Genomic DNA, 22,493 nt, shown 5'->3' with positions numbered 1-22,493 from the left:
TAATGTATCAGAGACTCATGGACGATGTTGTTACCAGTGTTCCCATTACTTCATGCCCCAGTTGCCCAAACATGGTCAGTGCATTTGAAGGTAGCTTTAACCAGATTACAAAGTGCTTCTGGTTGCCTGCGGTTGTATCGGTTCCTCTGTGTGCTTGTGTGTTTGTGAAAGGATGTCTGCGAGCTCATAGGAAGTTATTTGGATGTTCATAGAAGGATCCTCGTTTCAGATTTGGATTAATTTCTTCCCATTTTGTGATCGTGTTCTAACAAGCATGAGTAATTTTAAAGGTGGTGTTAGCAGACTCAGAGCTGCAGTGTCCTGCTTTCAAGAACAAGATGTACACACACATGCACACACAGAACACACATACACACACACACATCTCTTTTTCAGCCAGAAACAACTCTTTCCCTTTTTTTTTTCTCATGTCCCCTACTTGCCCTGTTTCTTTTCTTTTCCCTTCCTTTGTCACTTTCTGTCGCTGTGATCATCAGTGTGCTGCATCATTGGTAAAGCCACGTGCTCTCTGTTTATCATCAAAAAGGGGAGGGAGATCGGCAAAGAGAGATAGAGTGAGACTCTGCACCTCTCTCTCTCTGTCTCTCTATTTCTCTCTCCGTCTAGTGCACCCACAGACGCACATACACACTCGCCGACGTACGCTTCGCCAGTCCTTTAGAGCCCGAGGGAGACAAACCCAGACACAGAAACAAACAACAGCTAAACCAGACTCTACGAACGGAGAAGCTCTGAACTACATCACAGGTACAGTAAAGCTTTATATATCTGGAGCATGTTTTTTAATACTTTCTATCTGATAATGTGTGTGAAACAGTTTAAAATCAAGGCTGAAACTCTGTGTGAAGCTGACCTGAGTGTAATATTGTAACTTTCCGGTCTGGGAAAGTAAGATTTAAGCTCCCATATGCTGTATCTGTTTTGTGTAAGAGGACAACAGGAGGAGGAGGAGGAGGATGCTAAAATGAGGGCAGGATTTTTGCACAGTGTGTGTGAATACGGCTGCTGAGGCTTTGTACTCTACACTTTTCTACTCCCCCTCCCACACACACACACATATGCTCTATACACCTCCCAACAGCAGCCTCCGCATTGGAGTGAATAGCATGTCGACAGGTTGAATTTATTCACCCCAGAGGAAACAAAGTGCACCATGTCCACTACAGCAGTGGCTATCAACACTATCAAACAATAACTGAAAAAGCAGCGTATTTACCTTGTTGGTGCTATGAGAAAAAAGTACTTTCAATAAAAGTCTAAACTGCAGAGAAGCAGGGGCAAAGTGTGGAGAAGAAAATAATGTTTGCATTGCAGCAGACCGATGGGAGTGAATGATGAGTCTATATTAGGTGGAAGTCATAAAAGTTGATTGAATTTGGTGCAGGCTTGTGTTAGCGGTGCCCTAAATCTCCCTGCATTTGCTGAACGCTGCTGGCAACACCTGAAAGAACGAGGCTGTAATGCATGATGGCATAATGGTTGAAATAAAGAGGTAGTTAGAATAGAGAGACAGGAAGTCTTTTAAATGTGATAAAATACCAGTATTTTATCTGTAATATCATATTTTGTAATTGTTACTAACAATGATCAACCTAAAAAAGACTGAAACTTAACATAACTGAGTTAACAGCAGAAATATTAACACATAGCCGAGTAATTTTTGTTGTTGTATCCGTCTTGAAACCTCTGTAACAGCGACGCTGTCAATGTCCCATTTTTGATTGGTGCTCTTATATAATTCTCTCTGCTCCCTTTATCCTCTTCTTGCAGGGAGTGTTGTCTGGTTTTCTTGTTCTGCTTTAAATCTGTGAAACTTATTGGCCATTTTCATTACCATGCTGCTCCTTCAACACATGAAACAGCCACTGAAGCCGAGCCCGTCTTCCCTTTGGGAGCGGGTCTGTTTCTCAGCTCCAGGTTTATAAATAGATTTATAAAGAGCAACACACTCCTGCTTTTGTTCCTGCATGAGCTACGCGGAGCGACATAGCAATGATAGCTTGCACCTTATCACTGCTCCAGTTAGTCCATATTTAGAGGATGAATTTTTATTTGGATTGCAGTAGCTACCAGAAGTATGTGTCCAAAGGAAACCACAATTCAAGTCAAACAGAAATTAGAAATGAAATTCTAGTGTTTGATTCAACAAAGTGTTGGCTAAGTAGCTGAAGTATAAGTTTAGCATGTGATGAAATACTGTTTTTATATTATTATATAACAGTTGGGGTTTTTTTGGAATGTAGACTAAATACTTATTGAAACATCAGCGTTGAATCTACGCTGTAGGTACGCTGTAGCCGGTTATTTGGCCAATGCAGATTGGAACAGCTGTGGCTTGTCTGCGCGGTGCAGCTTCCACATTGAGTTAAAACACAAATGGTGATTCTCAGTCTCAGTATTCCGAGGCATATTGAGTGTGTATACTTTGTTTTGCATTTTTATCAGTAGAAGTTACTGTAGTTCAACATTTATTAGCTTAACGTGTTACGCTATTATTTCAAGTACACAAAGAAGCCATTAAAAGCTCAACACAGATGCATAGAACCCCACCGCTAATTGCTGTTACACGTTAGCGCAGAAGAATAAATAATAACGTTGGCATAAAGCCACTTTAATAGGCTACAGCATAGGCTCTGCATGGATTCAACGCACAGGTGTAAATCCGGCTTAACTAGATACTTTCACTTTTTGAGTCGAGGTCAAGCTGAACATAAGGATTTATTTTAAATTGTAATGTTTTTAAGGGATAGGCATGTTATGGTGGCTTGTTTAAAAGGAGTAAAAATGCTATAACCAATATACAATTAGGCTTTTCTAGTCAGTGGTGGTCACTCCTGGCAGCAACAGCTTTGAGGACATTCAGTCGGAGTGAAACAATACATAGTATTGATGCCTTTGTTTATGATCGAGTTATTGAGAATTTTGTAGGGCAAAGTGGCAATAACTGAGGTTTTAACTGTCCTTTAAAAAAAAGTGATCTTATGTTTATTTAGAATTTAGCGTGATACTTTGGTTTTAAAGATTTAGAGATTCTTTCTGCTTTTAATCAACTCTCCTTCCTCAAACCCCAACCTAACAACCCTACACTCCCTCCCACCCACTGGCATTTCAACAGCTGAACAATGGAAGTTGGCACCGCAAGTGAGCCACTGGAAAAGCAGTGTTGTTATTAACGTGTTTTGCATGCTAATACATCTCCTCTCTGCTAGCTGTTTCTGTTGGATCTCTGCTCTAATTAGTTAGTGCCTAATGGGAAATAGGACTACAGTATAACTTATGTACGTTACAATCTGTTGCACTTTTGCCACAGTTGCAAGCTGATAAAAGTTACACTGTATTATCCAAGATCTCATAGCCTAACCAGAAACCATAATTAATTAATTATGCTCAAGTCTTTTTCTATACATTGTTAACCTTCCATTTTTCTCCCTTGTCTTTATGGCCATTCCCGCAGGATGCTATAGATCCCTTCTGTCTGCTCTGTGTAGTTCTTTTGCATGAAGTTTCCTCCTATTTTTCTGTGAATCTTATTACTGCCTTTGCACCTGCAATGCACCAACACCAGTACAGTAGATCTTGTCTCTTGTATTTTTATACCCGCTGCTAGATGGGGCCTGGATTGTTTTGGAACTTCCCTCCCAAGGCTGGCTGCACGGTTCCACAGAGCCTCCTGCAGACCATGTACGTAGGATTGTAAAGCCACCACATAATGTACCATACCGTGCCACACAGGCCTCTCCTTTATCCAGCCTGTGTGGCTTTATCTATGGCATCTCCGTCCATCCCTTCCATTCTGTCAATCAGTCGGTCCAGTGTTTCACACATTCATTCTGCAGTAACGGGCAAAAGCCAACAAATCCAATGAATATTCATCATCTGATTATTAAACAAACATGCATGGGACAGCAACAGGACAAGTGGTCCATCTGTCATCTGACAAATCTATTTAGAAATAATTTTCAGCAGACAGATACACGAACAGATTCTGGGAATTAGGCTGGGAGCAAAGCCAGACCCTGAAACCGAAAATTCCCCCAACAAATATTTGGCAGCATTCTTTCCAGGAGACACAGAGTGTCGGTGAGACGAGCATGAGTGATATGATTATTCTTCAGAATTTTTCAACCATTTTTAGAAACAGGTGCAGCAAATTAAAAGATGACCTGATTTTGTCAAACCTTCTGAGCGAATTGACTCCTATTCCAACAATTTTCAGTCAGAAAAAACCCCTTCAAGCTAACAAAAAACCTCCAAACTTGAGGTATCAATGAAAGTGTCTATCCAGATCTTTCCCATTGCCAAGTCATCACATACCATCGCTTTGTCGCGCTTGCCCTCGGGGGTAGCTTTTAGTGACGTAGTGCAAAGACGGATGAAACTTGTTTGGGGTGGCAGCTATACCCAAGAGGCTGGGGTTTGATCCAGCGTAAAACTAAATAAAGATGTATTGTGTATTATCTCCCTTTGGTCATGATAAAGCTGGCAACAGATATGTGTGGTTACATTTCACTTTAAGTTGGCATCTTCATGTCAGATATTCTATTTTTGCATATTCTAGGCTCTGAGCAGGGCTGTAATGATTCAGTTATTTTCCGTAATTAAATTACGTACATAAGCACATAATACCATTTGAGACCAGGATTAGCAATTCATGTTCTGATTTGATTGTGGTCTTTCGGGGCAACCTGATCACATTGGATTGTAAAAATAGCACAGTGTGTTATTGGTACGCCATCTGGTGAGACCAAGCTGTTTGGTCAAATTTCAGCCCCATAGGCCCCCATATATGACCTGTAGCCCAGGCAACACTCAAATGTCCAATCACACCAGTGCAGTGGGCAAAACCTTATTCACATGTACAGAGGTTACTGGTCCATTCCATGTACGGAATTTTGCACCACAATATTTTTTACAGTAGTCCAGAAGGGACAAAAACATTTAGGACAGGGCCTCTTGCATTGTCCCTGAGTTCCACGGCCAACGTTATCATTTGCTGCAATCTGTAACCTCATTAGATTAGATTCCACTTTATTCTTAAACACTGGTGCTTTAATATTACTCTACCCCAAAAGTTAAGGAGCATAACAGCATGCCCTGTCATCACACACACATTTTATCCTCAACATGTGTGTGTTATCTTTTACCGTTGCCCATCAGAAATGCCAGCCTGGGTGCTGGCTGTCCCTTGTGGTTGTCTGAGTCAGCCTGAAAGGAACTGCATGTTCCACACATCTGTGCATGCATAATAATGCATCCCTGCTATGAAATTGTCATGTGTACGCATATAGTTTTTCTGAAACTTAGGAATGGTGTATCTGTTGTAATGCTTAAGTTTCATGGTCAGACAGTGGTGAGAGCCAGAGCGGATGTCATGATGTGTTAGAGTGCAGTGGATCAATGTGCTAAGTGAATTGTGCTGCTGACATATTGGTTATCGAATGTCTGCGCTGAGCCGCTCTGTGGTAACTAACAGAACATGTCTATTAAAAGGGAGGATGGGACACCAGGGGCAACAGCTTCATTTAACCTGTCCCAGCATGATTTTGCATTTTTCCCTTAAATACAGGTTGTTCTTCATCAGAAAACTGAGCGCACAAGCTCTAAAAAAAGCAGAAAGAAGATTTAAATGTTGCTGCATGCAGATTGGTACTGAAATAGAAATGTGATCTTTTCTTAATAACTGACATGCATTATTATTGGATTATTTGTAGTGAACAAAAATAGTTGCCTGTCATGTCAGGATCATTATACATCAAGCTAAAAATAATACATGTGTGTTTCCTTATCACCACCTCAGACTCACCTCAGAGTTTCTTTGAGCTAAACTCAACTTGATAGCAATAGTAAGTCTATCAACTGAAAGAGAAGTAAATGAGGTAAACAAGGTTTTTGGAATAACATAGTGCCACAAAAGCACAAAACTTGATATGAGATCTATTTGTGGTCAACAACAGTGTTGGTTAACATTACTTTTAAAAATTATTCGTTATGTTACTGTTACATACTGAGGAAAAGTAAAGTGTTAGCGTAATTTTGCATTACCAAAATGGGAACCCCCCTTTGCGACTTGTTACACACGTCGGTTATATTGTCAGGACGGCACCGAGCCTGCTGTAAGTCTACCTTTGAATGTATTGACCCCCACCGTCATTGCATAGCCTCGTTTACGGTTCATAAACTCTGCTGCCTAATAACAGGAATGACAGACGTTATATAACCATTACAGCTCTTTAATATGCTAACAATCTGACAGTGAACTGGGCAGAGGCATAACAGTATTAGGCACAGCTGTTTCAATGAAAACACAGATTCTTGTGTTTTGCTTCCAGGTGCACTTATCCTCCAGGCACAATTTACACTTCCCTGTGATGTTCTTGTCCCTTTCGCTGAAAAATTAAAAATCATGGGACTATTTCCACAAAGTAAATGCTGTCCTCTCTGCCATTTCGCTAGTTGAATTAGCTAACTACGCATGCGCACTGACACAATTGTGGGTTTACTTTTTGCTGGTATGCAGCTACCTGCCAAGAAGTAGAGAGAAACAGAAACAGTGCTTTGGAAAAAACTGCCATTTTTTTTCTAGGATTAACGGATTACTTTTATGAAAACGTATCTAAGTAACTAAGGCCATGTCCACATGGAGACGGGTTTAGGAGTAAACGCCAAGTTTTTTGTCGTATGGTCGTTTCGTCCACACGGAACCGGCGTTACAGGAGCCCGTATACGCTAATTTTTGAAACCGCCTCCCAGAGTGGATAAATCCCTAAATGCCACACTGGCGTTTCCGTGTGTACAGCCTATACGGATCTTTCTTGAATCGCACCACCTCCGTACGTCGCGCATGCGCTAACCCCACCACCACCAACAACAACTGCTTGTGTTTCTTCTTTGTTGTTACACTTACACGCATGCTCTATTTCTTCTTCTCCGGTTTGTTGTATTTGTGTGGCTGCGTTACAGCACCACCCACAGGCCGGTTGTATATATTACAGCATTTTCATGGGGACGCAAACATTTCCTGAGACGGCGCCACGTTTACGGAAAACTTTTTCAAAACGAAGTCGGCTCCGTCTCCGTGTGGACATGGGCTAAGTTAGACCACTTGAATTGCAGAAGTAACGTTACGTTGCTCATTATAACAAAAAAAGTCATCCAAGTAGATTCAGATTACTTTAAAACATGTTACCCCCAACACTGATCAACAAGTACATCAAAAGTAGATTTGTGCAATATCACAGTAGTAATGTCTTGCCATTCAGATAGTTTTGCTTTTTTGATACCTGTCCCCTCCCTAAAACAATCAAGGTAAAAGGAATTGTGCGCTCACGGCTTTTGTTAAAATAAAATAATTCACAGTAATGCGTCTTATGACGTGTCTAAAACTGTTTACAATGAGGTCTTAAACAGTCACACAGCTCTAAGCCCTCTACTGTATTTTTGTGGAGGAAGAGAGAGGACTACTACTATGTGTGCGAACAAATGAGGTCCAACTCTTCAGTGACAAGCTAACGTGACAAGTGGTGACAGGAGTTGAACGTTGTGTTTAACAAAATCTTCAAACAGCCCTACCCTTATCCCCATTTTTTTATGGAAGGTGTTGAATTTAAAATAAAAGCCTTCAGATTTGCTAGTTATTCTTTTTTTGAGATAGCAAAGAAAACATTACCTTACTTTGTATGCAATGAGTCCAGCACAGTGCATTTTATGAAGCCAGGATTGGGCCAATGTCTTCAAGAGTTTACGCTGTAACATTAGAATTTAAACAGATAGTAGATTGAAAATAACATCATGTTTAACAATAGTTTGTATTTACACCCTTGTAACATTGAGGTTGATGTACAGGTCACATTAAATAGCTGATTCCCACATAAGGACATTTGTTGCGTATTGTACATCTCTGACCTTTTTTTCTATCTCTATCTGCTTTTAAATTTTTTTGGGTTAACTGTCCTTCTTTGATTTTGTAGAAATTGTCGCCAGTACAATTTCATCAAAATGTTTTCTTCTCTGGGATGATAAACCCTTTAATCCACTACACTCAGATATAAAATACAGGACAATCTCTGCTGTCGGTTTTCTGGGTTACGGGCTGTTTTCAGTGGAAACTAATGAAACCATGTGTCTCAGAAGGAAGCGACCGTGGTTTGCTCAGGAAACCATTCATCCCCTCAACATGCTCCACTGAGCTTTTGCTTCTGGACATCTGGTTCTCCGTTTGGTTCAGGAAGGAGTCCGGCAAACACTCTCATCTCCCTTCAGTGTACTGCTGCTAGCCACACACTGCCTGCCCGTCTGCCCTGCTGGCATCCACCCTGCAGCCCTGTGGGAGGACTATAGAAACATAACTACTAGAATGGATATTTGGTTGCATTTTTAGTATGGCTGCATGGAAGATCCAACTGTGCCATTCAGCTGGAGCCAAATAAAAACAGGTCGTGTGTGAATGTAGGTGAATTAGCGTAAAATGTCGTGTTGGCTGTAGCTTGTGGCCTTAGCATGATGGTAGATGGCAGGCTAATGTCTCAACACCTCAGAAGGTCATCAGCGATCAGAGCATGTTCATAAAACACTGGTCTAACCTGACAAAAGGTTGAAGTGACCTTTTGAGTTGGAGCTCATATTTTCTGTACCATTAGATGAGTTAGAGCAGGGCAGAGTGAATGAATGTCATGAATCACTGGGAGACAGCGACAGAGACTGCTCAGTTCCATTTGATAATAGAACAGAAGGACTCTGAATCCACAAAGTTTGGGCCAGCGTTTTAAAAAGACTTTCAAACCAGGGGCACTAGGGCATTGAGGATTCTTTCTTTCTGTCCACCTACTATTGGAATTTGGCTACATCATCAGCCTCATAAGGACAGTCCTTGTAACACATTGCCCATAAAAGCGCACATTGACCTGATGTTGTCAGCCACATACTAGGTTTTGACCTACTCTTGTTTGAGATACAATAGGAACTTGTTGTTTTGATAAACAAACAGCAAATTTCAGTAAAGGTTATTGTGCTTGTTTTGGGCTCCTGTTTGCAATTTATGTGTCTAAGGCAGCTGAACCTAAAATTTGAATAGTTGTCCACAATCTTTATGACATAAGCTCCCTATTTTTTACGACCTAGTCTATTAATTGCCCCTAACCATTTTCTCAAGAGTACAAAAGTCCAGTGTAGGTAATTTCCCAATGTAGTGCTTAAAATCTGCACCAGTCAGTGATGGCACAAAACAGCTCTGAAAGTGTTGAAATGCTAATTTACTGTGTTTCTTATGCTGGGAAAAGTGAAACAGTGAGAGATATCAAAGTCATAGTGTATATTAAGCGTCTTGCACTTAGTATATTGTATTGGATTTATTCATATCTGTCTAGATGTACTGCAAAAACTCCAAAGCCACTGAAAGGTCAATGTCTGTACCACAAAATAATTACATTTTGAGATTAAAGACTGAAAGAACAAAATGGGTACAATGATCCACGAGTAAATTCAGAAAAATTGAGATTGCTGGCAATACAAATTGCATCCATTAACAAATGGGAGTGAAAAATGAGGTCACAGTCCTGCTTGATCACCCCAAAAACACAATCAATCAAATGTTATTTATATAGCGCATATCATAACCAAAGTTATCTCACAATTTACAAAAGAGCAGGTCTAGGTCTAGAATATAATCTTTTATTTAGAGAGAGGCCCAACATGAATCACCATGAGCAGCACTTAGCAACATTTGGCACAGTAGCAGAAAAACGTCCTTTTAACTGGCAGAAAGCTCGAGCAGAACCAGACTCATGTTGAAAAGACATCTGCCTCGACTGGATGGGCCGAAAAGTGGGATAGGAGATGCAGAATAGAGACAGGCAAACAGAGCAACAACAATTACATACTTACGCACCAACAACAGCGACAGATAATAGAGAATAATGGTCACAATGCCAATAAATAATGGTAGTAATATGTAATATTAGGAAGAACAACATAGTAATTATAAAAGACTGATATTAATAATTGTAACGTTGAAGTCAACAGGTCTATTATTAGCATATTAGCATTAGCACGACTTTAATAATGATAATATACAGTATATAATATAATTAATATAACAAAGAGTACAGTCAGAAGCAATTGACTTCACACTGACCTGATAAAGAAATGAAAACAAGCCAAATAAGACATTTTCTAATGAGGTTTGCAGGGAGGCTTTGTCCCCAGGCGAATCCGATTTGAATATATATATTTCCAACAGTCAGTTAGTTTGCTTTTACTTTTTAGGTCATGATTTTGCAACAGCTACTGTATAGTCTCCTCTTTTCTTTAACTTTTTAAACTACATATTATATAACTAACAAGTTTCAATAAAAGTTTTCTTATCAAACTCCCTGCCTATAAAAACGCTCAGCGAAGTCCCAGCCATGAACCAGGCGAGGTGATGATTAAAAGAGTGCTCATCCTCTCCTCATTTAAAATAAGTTGAAAATAACAACCCAAGCACCGCTGGACTCTTGTTTTGGTCCCATTAAGCTTGAATTAATAAGGCAAGTAAAATATGCACACCCAGACATGAGCAGGCTTCACTTCAATCCCTGCTCTCACCTTAGGCACTGTCAGCTCCAACCGACACACTCCTTCAAAGCCGGGAACATATTTTAGGATAAACATCAGAGCAGGATTCAGATGGGTTATGAACATTTTTCTTGGCATGCAGGTTGTAGTCACTGCAAGTGCTTACAAAGTGTCTACACATTAAACTCGAAAACGAACTCCTCCATTGAACAGATTAAAGATTATATCTTATCGTTGCATTTCCCAGACTGATATTAAACATCCAAATAAAGATGAAATCATTGTCACAATAATTTCAATATTAAAATCTAAATGTAAATGTAAATGTATGCAACACTAGGCGGCTGTGGCTCAGTGGTAGAGTCGGTCGTCTTTCAATCGGAAAGTCGGAGGTTTGATCCCCTGCTCCCTCAGGCTACATGTCGAAGTGTCCTTGGGCAAGACACTGAACCCCAAATTGCTCCCGGTGGCATAGCCAAATGTATTTCGTGTGTACTTTGATTTTATAGTTTGACTCATGTCCCATCTGTTAACATGGAGGAGGCGGGCTTTATGACCTATACTGCAGCCAGTCAGCAGGGGGCGCATGAAATGTTTGGCTTCACTTTTAGGGAGCTGTCATGTCGTCCATCGATTTATACAGTCTATGCTCTCAACTCTGATATCATATGCATTTTTATATACTACATACATTTCAGAGCACATTTTCCCAGAGGCATAAATATGGGATTTAAAATCTCTCTCATATTAAATTCCAGGGAGCATAAAAGGAGACTTAAATGCACCTACATTGGTAGTTTAGAATCCCGCCAATAACACCAGTAAATGGATGATTAATGGAGATTACATTGGCTCAGTGCTCTGTCCTCTTCACATATCTTACCTGCAGGGAACTAACATTAGCATTAGCGCTGCACAGTGGCTGCTGTAAAAAGTCTCAACAGAATCTCAGACCCTTCAGGGGGCGTGCCCTCTCACATCACGACTCTGGTGGCACCGCTGAGAGCTGAGGCAGAAATAGAACTCTGAGTGAGAATGTTGTCAAAGGTGTGAACACACTGTGCCACTGGACGCTCCCTGTGTCCACTGCATTTTCTTTTGTTTTACTTCTAAGTTCTGAACACTGAAAGTAATAATGCAAAAAAATTGGCAGCCCAGTTGAGGCTGTGTCTCCTTCTGCCTGTGAAGCTCTTTAGATACTGTAAGTAACACTTTTAAGAGACACAAAGCTTTCATCTGACAGCGCTGACAAGGAAGCTTTTCGTGCCAGAAGAGAAAAGTGCTTCTCAGGGTCTGGAGCTGATAGCTGATATTTAATATTTAATCTTCCACTCCGACATTGATATCACCGCTCTGGGTAGCGTCTTAGCCACAGAGACTTCTCTAGACATTCAGCAGCTATAAATAATTAAACGTTTAATTTCAAATGCTTCAGACAGTTTAGTAACTGTGATCTAAAGACACTAAGTACTTCTGTTTGGCTCAAAGGTGAGTGAGAACATGCATGAAAGCAGTTGTATCTGTTCATTCTGCATTGGTGCACACAGACCATGCAACATGTTGGGTGAAGGTGATGTGGAGGAGTGAATGTTGGACATGTCACTCTGGATTAACATCTCTGCTCTGCCTGACTGGAGGAAGCTCCTCCTGGGATAACATCCACTTAGTTCAGTTACACAACACTGAAAGACGTCAAGTCAACGGGAAGGAAATGAAAGACGTAGACAAGATGAAGGGATCTGCTGTTATTCAGAGTGTCATAGTTAAACATTGTTTAAGCAGATTTAACACTAATGTTGATTGCAACCAGAGAAGTACATTAAATAATGCCACAATGAATGGTAGTTGACCAGTCCAGGGTGTACCCCGCCCTTTGCCCAATGACAGCTGGGATTGGCTCCAGCCCCCTGCGACCCTGAACAGGATAAGCGGTATAGATAATGGATGGATGGATGGATGGATGAATGGTAGTTGATTATTTGAATTATGTAGTTATGTTATCCACTGTTCTGTGATTTATTTTCACGATTTGAAGTCAGAAAAAGGGCCATTACCCTGAAATCAAATGAAACGAAACCACAGTGAAGATGACTCAGGCCACAGCCAAACTACAGAATAGAAGTCATTGATTGATTTAGGCTTCCAAAATTCAATTCCGAGTTACTTACACCACCAGTTCTGTGAGGGTGTATATCTTTAGCTTCACAATCTCTGTAGCTAGCATGCTAACACAGAGAATGAGCATGCTGATGTTTAGGAGATGTAAGGTTTACCATGTTCACCATCTTAGTTTAGCATGTAAGTAACAATTGCTAATAGCTCTAAACACAAATAACTGCAGCTAACACTGATGGTTATATCATCAGTTTAGCTAATATTTCATCATAAACTAAAATGCTGGACAAACATTGATGCTAGATGGAAGTCTAAAAAAAAAGAGGATCAAATGGGGCTCTTTACCTGTGAAGGACATGAGCGCCTGTACAAAATCGAATGCTGAGCTGTACAGAAGTTGTTTCAGTCTTGACCAAAGTGAACGCCTACCCCAATTGCCAACACTACAGCGACACAGCTAGCTAGCTAGCTAAAAATCCCACCTTGCTTATGCTTTAGCATGACTAAGAGTCTACAGCCATGCTAGCAGTCAGGTTGTACATAGCATCAGCAGGGTAATATGACACTACCAACGTGATTATGGCAATCATGTCAATCCATGTTATTTGAAAAACCAAAGGAAAATACTATACCCATGGTGGCACAGGACAACAAGTCACCATGAATGTTTTTATAAAATTTGGTGCAAATCCATCTTAAAGTCTAGTAATGCATCCAAAGTCAGTAAGATTTATGCTCTCGCCCCAAGAAATGGCTGTACCAAGATAAATGATAATGCCTCCATGTCTACATCAAACTCACAGGCTATGCTGTAATTATAATAGTGCAGTAGTTTTCTAACTTTTCTAACTTCTTTCAGTTGTTATTGAGGTCAGCTTATAAGATGCAGTTGACTTTTTTTCCCCTTCTGACTAAAGTAAATTATCTTTACTAGTCTTACCCAGTCACTCCATTGTCTCAGGATCTTCATCGGCCATCAGAAGTGTGCAGATAGCGGTGTGTGATCAGGTGAAGGAAGAGAGCCTCTGTATCCTTTGGAGGGCTGTTATCCTCCTTGAAGCGTGGCAGCATATGTCTAATTAATACACTTGAGCAAAGTCAGTAACCTTGTAGCTTGACCGAGCTGGAGCGGGAGACGGGAGTGAGCCTCAGCGGTTTTACTCATGGTGTTGTATTGATGACCAAGCAGCTTTTCTGGTATGATGAGCAAAGTATAGAAATAAAAAGAACCTTTAATGTGATCATTAAATTTCACATCAATGTCTCACCCGAATTGCTTTTATTAAGGTGGTTATGTAGTTTTTACAGTGAAGTGACCACTCAGAACCTGTCTCTGCAGTGAAAACCTCTCTCCTGATCCTCGGCCGTTATCTGTGACAGGTTTCTCTTCTGACTTATTTTCTCCATGCCGTCCTGTTTTCTCTCTTTCTCTCTGCCTGGGACTCTCTGTGCTGGCCTAGTTTCCAGGTATTGATTCAGCGATTGTACATTAGATCAGATGCTTCCCCTCCACATGGCTGTGTAATTGATTTCCTGTCTGACAGGAGGATTCTCTCTGAGCCTCTTTACTGAGCCTGCTTTCTCTTTAAGAGCTTCGCTGTCATCAGACCATTGAGGCCAAAAAACTGGCACCAAACCTTCTATCAGCAACACATCACAATTAATGGTGTAATGCTTGCATAGAGTAGCCACTGGTGTAGATACTGGGCCTTGTGCCAGTTTTACATTTAGGCGTAAAAAAACAACAACAATATTTTAATTACGATGGGCACACACATTATGTGAAAGGGGTTGTTGTAAGTGTCAAACCCAGTGACAATAATTGACTCTTTCTCTACTAATCCCTACTCAGCGTTTTAGCCTCTTTAGCGTCCAAGGCACAACTCTGATCTTGTCAACCTTGTTTCTAGCATCAGCAACAGGCAACTGTTTTTAGTGGACAAAGTTAGGAAAAGCCAAATGTATAAATGTATACTAGGATTTTTGCGATCAACCAACCAGCTGACATCAGTCTGCTGATTGTCCTTTTCTTTGAAATGTATTTATTTCAGTGTGCTGCTCCAGTGCTTTTGCATAATTTCTTGGCTTCCTTGGCTGTGGATTAACATAAGCAAACATAAGAAAATTATCATGATTAAGATCAGCGTTGTGATGATGGTCCTGGATCAACAAAACACATCATGTAGATGGCCCACCACTGAAATAATTTCACAACCTAAGTTGTGTCCAAAAAAATAAAAACTACAAGGCTCCTGATTAGGGCTGCACGATATTGGAAAAAAATGATATTGAATTGAGTTCAGGTGGAGCAACACGTTTCTTTATAAAATAAACACTAATAGACTTGTGGGTTGCAGTTGTCTTACTCATACGGTATGTCATCTACCATTTCTAATGATGTTCAAATGTATGTTTAATCGGCTTGAGACGCCCTGTGATGGTAACTCTTCTAAACGAAAGCTCACCGTATATGCTACTTCCTGTCGATACACAACCTCACGCCGTGTGTGGGCTGCAGGTGAAGCCGCTAAAAGTAAACATGTCCGTTTATGTAGCCACAGCGTTAACCAGCATCAGGACGAGGGGCCGCTGATAACGGTTACATACCCACTTATAAGCCACGTTGCGTAACTGAGCGTTGGCCACGATCATCCCGCTGACATGATCTGCGTCTGCAGCAGCACCGTGTGCATGTTTACAGTTTACAGGCAGGTGACACACACTGCAGCTCAGCGTCAGTTCACTCTGGGCTCATAAAGAGCTGCACTAATGTGATATCAGACTGACTTTTCCTTTAGATCAGTCATGGAAAAACAAGAGTTTTCTATTTGCACTGAGCAACAACAAAGTAGCAGCTTGACACGTTTTACTTAATTTGCTTTACTATCACACGTCCTGCGATGTGACTACAGCACATAAGCACATCGAAATTGCGATTGTTAAACAATATATCATGCAGCCCTCCTCCTGATCATTTTAAGATTCAATATTAATGACTTCAAAACACACACAAACAACTGTCATGCTTTCCACTGTGTTACTATTCTCACTATTGGTTGGCAGAATTTATTTTTGGCTTAAATATAATAGTACAGCCCAAACCCCACATCAGACTGTGTACAGTCAGAGTAGAAATGGGCCTGAAACTGATTTACATCTTTTTAACCATATTTCTACTAATGAAGTCTGAGATCTCTATTACAACTGAAACATTGCCAAGAATAACACAGATAACAATACAGGGGGAAAAAAGCACATGCCAAAGGTTAAAGTAACATAAAAAATTCAGTAATTTCTAATCATATAAATTATCTACATAATAAACTGCACATTAAAAGGTTTGGGTTACTGTAAAGATCATATTTTACCTTCTATACCTTCTTGCTATGTGATAGCGCTGTGGTTGTGTGTGTGATGCTTTGGCAGCTAAATAAGGCAGCTGAAGACATATTGAATAAGTAGTTGTGTTTTGGGGTGAGATTGAAACTTCTTCTTTAATAATAGCCTGGTACACAGTTATTTGTGCACCTTTAAACTGTCCTACTGTTGTCTTAACAGCACAGTAGATCACAGTTATAATCAGAGACGATACAAATGGAGTAACATAACACTTAATGGACTGGAGGAGGAGGAAACATAGCAAAGAGAAAGAGAAAAGGTTACTATGGTGCAACTGTGAGAGGCGTAATTTGGCGAGGAGTAATTATGAATGGAGAGCAAAAGAGGACATTGTGTAATTTACAGCAGGGGAGGTGAGAGCAATAATGTTTCTGTGTGAGTTAATAGGATTTAAAAGCTAAAATAATAATGCTAAGGTGTCAGCTGTGCTCGTGCTGTTTTATAAATAACCCAGTGTGAAGCGCGTAAGGAACAAAGCAACAAATGTGATTGTTTTAAGTGTGACAATAAGATGAAAACACACTGATAATATGGAACATGTGTTGTTTTTACAAGCTGGTCTCATAAGACGGTGGGAAAATAGTGAGTGATGTGAAAAAAAGCAGCTAAGAAGGTGAGCCAGACAGGATGGGACTAAGCTTGGTTGTCATAGCAACCCTGTCTGGGCAGAAATAAAGAGAGAAAAAAGGAGCGAAGGAGGGAGAGAAGAGAAACGAGGACAGGTCCATTTTGTTCTGGGCACCAAACTGCTGTAAAAACAGAGAAAAAGCCCCGCTTGTTCGGAGAGAAAAGGCTCCTTCTGTTGGCAGCGAGCCTCCATGGGAGAGGACAGAAGAAAACAGGCCCGTAAATAACTTCTCACCCACTGACACTTTGGCTGCCTGTCGGGGGATGAAGAGAGGCTTTGAAGTTACGCTCTCCTGGCCAGATACCTCAATGTTCAACCGGCAGCACTATTTATCAGATACAGTGCAGGGCGCTGCTCGGAGGAGGTGAAATGAAACATAAAGAATCCATGATGTGGGACTGTAATGCTGACAAGATGCAGCCAAAGCCAAAAGAGCATGAGAACCATGTGTGCCAAAATAAAAGCTGTGAGAGTAGGAAGAATATAAGCATGTGCACTACGAACCAATACATAAGCTATCTCTATGTTAATGAGGGAAATATACATAAAGAATAATAACTTAGAATATATTACATTACCAGGCCGGCATAAAGCTGCTTCAAAGCAGTGCCCTTGCGAATCTTAATGTTTTTCACACATGCAGAAACAAACTGCAGACAAGATTAAAAGGCTGAAGCAATGATTGTATATTAAGACTAAAGATCCCTCAGGTCGGCTCAGTCTGCAGCAGAACAGCTTCTCGTGTTGGTCTGAAGCAGTTATTCACACTTACGAGAAGTTCAATGATTGTAATGTTAGTGTTGGATACGGTTCCTTTCACCGTTACTCCTCTGCTAATCTGCTAAACAGAGCGGCTGCAGGAGCCGTAGTAGCCAACAGAGCTGTCAATCATGGAATTAGACTCTTTTTTATAATTCTCATAATATTCTCATAAAAACTTCGAGATAAGTCAACATGATAAAAACTAACTACAATGACAGAGACCATGTTGGAGAAAAATTAATTTGACATTAGCTTGACTTTAAAGTTTGACTCATGTCCCATCTGTTAACATGGAGGAGGCGGGCTTTATGACCTTTACTGCAGCCAGTAAGCAGGGGGCGATAGAGATCTCTTGGCTACACTTTTGGGGAGCTGTCATGTCGTCCATCTTTTAAACAGCGCCACCAAGAGGCTGCAATGTTTATTAAACACCACAAAAATTCTACATGATTCTTTAACTGAAGAGTCAGTTATGTATTAATAATTAGTCTGCTTCCTCCTCTCCTTACACCATTTAATTCACAAAGGCAGAACTGCTTCTAACATGAATGAAACTTCCTAAAACCTAAAAAAGGAGGGCAGGAACTGGACTTTGTGAAAGGATGTCAGATCAAGTCAATCTTATTTGTACAATTTGTAGCATTTCACCCGTTCTTCATTAGGCAGGCTTTTAAAACCCATCTCCACATTTGGGCATTCTAAAGAGCTACAAACACATAAAGCCTTTGGACTAAAGTAAAACATCACATCCTTAAAATTGTTTCAGCTGATGCTTTCCTCAGCCTTCAGGCTTCTGCAGGAAATTTGAAAACATGGAGTACCTGATGCTAGCAGCCAAAGCGTATAGCCCCAGGTGTTGCAAGTATGAAGATCCTCCTGTATTTTTCCCTGTGGGGTGAGGTGAAAAGGTTTGACTCATCTGTTGCAAGCCCTCTGTATATCACTCAGGAAGAAGAAGACATACTTTATTAATCCCCGAGGGGAAATTCAATTTATTCATTCTGCTATTACAAACATGCTACACAATCATAGGCCGGAAATATACACATGCACAAACAGGACTCTATGGACATGCATTAATGGAGAGATGTCCAAGCATTTGAGGGATTCAGTTTGCTCAAGGACTCCTCGACAGTGCCCAGCAAACCATCCTGCGGTTGGCAATGCATCAAGGAATTAGCAATACCAATAGCTGGATTGAAAATGTGCCGAGGGCCTGGTTTATCTCAGTGGTTAAATCCTGCTTCCTATGTACATAGGCCCAGTCCTCAACGCAGTGGACCTGGGTTTGACTCTCAGGACTCCCAAAAAACGTGGCTTTGCAGGACGGAACAGTGCACATGTCAGCGAGCTCCGTGACCGTCAGCCATCTCAGCGCTAACTGTTAGCAAGCTAACTTTAATTGCTAAACGTTAATTGCTTTCCTTTAAAACAAGCCTCACGTGCGGAGCGCTTGCTAACCTTTGCCCCATGGGGCTATAAAGAATGAAGTTACCCGAGTCTATCGATAAGGTTACAACCCCAACTTCAGCAGTTTCTCAACAAATTTAAAGTGAATCACACTTCATGCATTTACATGGAAGCTCACTGCCCTGTAAGCTCATTTGGGCTAGGCATCTATTGATGCATGATACTACATTGATATCAGAGTACAGACCCCCGTCTGAGTATGTTTGTTGTTGGACATTATTTAGTCTATTAATTTTAGCACTATTTAGTTGTTCATATTTTTTTATTATTACGATGGTCAATTTGAGAATGTGTCAACAACAATACACAACCTTGTAGGTCAGGGTTTTGCTAACTTATCCGAAAACTGATGAGACGAGATGAATGTGAGCTGATGAGAACATGCATCAGGCACACAACACTCAGGACATAATGCAGGTTGTAAGGCACCGTCCCGGGCTGAAATACCGTCTTTTTAGGGAGTCCCTTTGACTGTTACCCGTTGCTGCATGTCATGCCCGCTCTCTCTTCCTATATTTCTAACTCTACCCACTGTCTTTGTAATACATCTATCAATTAACACTCCATGACTTTCAATGCAATCAGATTTGAATATTTCTGGGTAAAATTAAAATGTTTGGCTGATAGTCTGGCCTTAGCAAACAGTTCAAGGACCATGACTACAGCCGATCCTACAAAAAAATTTGGAGTTCTCAAGATACCTCATCAAAATATCACTCTGAGTCACCAAATTCTTTGCAGAGATCCTCTGGGGACCATAAATGATCTCGCTGCTGACCAAAGTGCTGAAGTACCAAATGTTCTAAAGACTGACTATCCAAATTCTAATGACCACAAACCCTTATAATCATACACCATTCATGCTTGTGTAGATGCACAGAGAGACACACAGTCATCTGTAATTTTTTTTACTACATTCATAAACTTATCTTATTAAACTATCTGAACTTAGTGTACTTACGACATAAATAATTCAATGAAAGGAAGGCAGCACTGGTATCTTTCCACTGGCAGCAGTGGCGTCATCTGGCCAAATATAGCCGGTGTAATGCAATGGTGATTGATTTCACAACCAGATGTGTTGCATAAGCATGTCAGAATGAATTTAGACGGTGAGGAAAAGAGGGATGAGATTGGGTGAAATGATGAGAGAAAGATGGGAGGATGAGAGAGAAGAATCCAGAGCGAAAGAACTAAAATAAGAGAAGGTTAGAAGAGATGCTGCTGAGAGACAAGGAGGGAGGGTGCAGGGAAACAAGCTTTGGAGAAAAATGACAAATGTCAAACAGTGGTGATAAATTGGGAATCGGAAAACACGAAGGAACAAAAGGAAGCAGAGACAGGAGAGTTAAACAGGCAGAGATTTACCAGCACGGAATACAGAGGCAAGCAGCAGACAAGATGCCTCAGCTGTTTTCAGTTCAAGAAAAGGTTCGATAAACCAACTGTCCACTCCTAACTCACCTCCAAACAGCAGACAGACACGGTTAGCGACTAGCTTAGCGTTAACTAACTAAAGTTCATAACATTTTCCTTTTTATACTTCTGGTACTAAATGCGCAGTGACAGAAAGCCTATACATTGTATAAGTGGATGCCCTATTTGAGTTTCATTCTGCTGGATCCATGAGCACACCAGCCTGAGGGGAGAAAACATCTTGAAACGAATGCAAATTCAGAGACAATCCGGCACGATGTACACGGATGGTCCTGGAGCCAAAATTGTAAATAAAGGGAAGCGGTTACGTAAGAAATCAAAGGAGGGAACAAACCAGGATTTATGGAGGTGAAACAAGGATAAGGAGGTAATCCTTGAGGATTTATTTTTACATCCTTCATGCTCTGTGCTCATTGCTGTGCTAGCTTGAAGAATGTAGGCAGGGTAGTGCTCATTTTCTGTGAAATGTCTGTGTATTAAGTATCTACAGGCGGAGCTCTTTTCTTTGTCTGTTCAACCTGCGGGTGCATCATCCAATTCTTTTTATATTTCAACTTTATTAGGTTCACAGAGTGTCTGTTGCGTACTGGTATTACGTTGGTCTCAAGCTGAGAAAGGAAGTCCACGCAGAATTGCCAAAAACTGCAGATCCTTGAGAGGTTGCTTGACGCTGATGGCTCCAAAATCAAGTCATGCAGCCTGCTACACAGGGCGCTTTTGGTCTAATTTTTCTAATTTGGGGTTGGGTCTCTTTGAGCAACAAGTAGGTGAAATAGCTGTCTGATAATCTGAAATGACCACTCCAGACACTGAACTTAACCTTGGCTTGCTGTGCATTTTATTGTTCTAACAGGCTGTCTGAATAGTTCCTGTTCTTTTATTGCCAAAATCTGGAATTATATTGATATGTTATCACATATCGGCAGGCATCAGTCAGGCGCTCTCCGTAACTGGCTTGTTAACTGTTAGTGTGTCTCGTACTAGGATTTATATGTCGGTCGAGAATAGAAGTCAGGATTGTTGTTTGCTTTTCCCCGCAGAGATGATTACAGGTCATAGTGATGAGAAGACTTCAAAGTATTCAAAGGTATTCAAAGTAACTCAGCCTTTTACTCTTCTCAAGCAAGTCCACCCAAGTTCGACACACACTCTTAGCTTTTTTAGTCTAACAAATAGAAAACTAAAACCACCACAAATAGTGTCTCACTGTTTGGGAAATATGATGGTTAACAAGCTCATTCACATGCCAAGTAGCCAAGGATGCCGACTCTTTAGCTTTGATAATTTGGTGTTTGTCAACCCCGTCGCTTGTCTCCAGCACCATCCTCTCATCCAAATAGCAGCTGACAAACCAGTTGGTGACATCACAGAGGCTAAGTCAAATTGTTTTATACAGTCTAGAGTTGATGTTCTTGACACTCATGAAACTTTGCTACTTCTGGATTTCAGCAAATTCAGTCACAAGAGCGCACACCCAAGAGACAAAAGGTGTTGGGATATACATAGGCTAAACCTTATATATTCTTCCTGCTTTTCAAAATCCTATTTTGGGCCCCCCTAACTAACTTCTGATATGACACTTGGCTGATTAAACCATTAAAACTTAGACCTGTGGACAAAATCAACAACAAAAAGATCTCCTGGAATGGGACAAACACAACGACGTGTCTTACGTTACCACACCAACCAACAATGAAAGAAATATTGTGAAATGTTTGAGAAAATATCTGTGGACAAAATTGTGCAAGGAAGATCTCCTCTTTTCTTCTATCTTACAAGCTAGCTACAGCTCAAACAATTTGCCACTTCCATTTTTTGTTTAACTGGACAAATGTAATGGCTGAAATCAATTTGAACAATTTGTAAACTCTCAAACTAACCCCTCGATTCCACAGGATCCGTCTCCAGCGTCAATGATCGTGATTCCGCGCCGCGGTCCGTCTCCGGGGCGTCCCAGTAGTGCATCTCCGCTCTGCTCAGCTAAAGATACGTGCCGGGTCTATTTTTGACAGAGGCCGCTTCAAACACGCGTCAAGCTCAACAGAGCAGATCGTTACAACGAATCCAGGTTCTTGGGCTAGCGCTGCGCTGCGGACTAGACACGCTTCCT

General features: G+C 40.8%; 1 protein-coding gene across 5 annotated transcripts in view; it reads left to right on the top strand.

Moving 5' to 3' along the window:
• Positions 1–631: 631 nt before the first annotated feature.
• ndrg4 (NDRG family member 4) overlaps positions 632–22,493 on the top strand; it is a 56,635-nt gene continuing 34,773 nt past the window's right edge. For 4 of the 5 annotated variants that reach the window (XM_069686374.1, XM_069686370.1, XM_069686372.1 and 1 more), the window contains exons 1-2: positions 632–768; positions 3,629–3,702. In XM_069686374.1, coding sequence (XP_069542475.1) covers positions 3,629–3,702 — 74 coding nt within the window. In that variant the 5' untranslated portion in view covers positions 632–768. The remainder of the gene's footprint in view (positions 769–3,628; positions 3,703–22,493) is intronic. The other variant, XM_069686373.1, reaches the window with a different exon arrangement.

The sequence above is a fragment of the Semicossyphus pulcher genome, unplaced genomic scaffold (genome assembly GCF_022749685.1).
Source record: "Semicossyphus pulcher isolate SPU_LCO1_2020_fin unplaced genomic scaffold, fSemPul1.0.p SCAF_8, whole genome shotgun sequence".
In the NCBI taxonomy this organism is placed as follows: Eukaryota; Metazoa; Chordata; class Actinopteri; order Labriformes; family Labridae; genus Semicossyphus; species Semicossyphus pulcher.
Note: the sequence above shows the minus strand (reverse complement) of the source record. Positions and strands in the feature narration are given on the sequence as shown.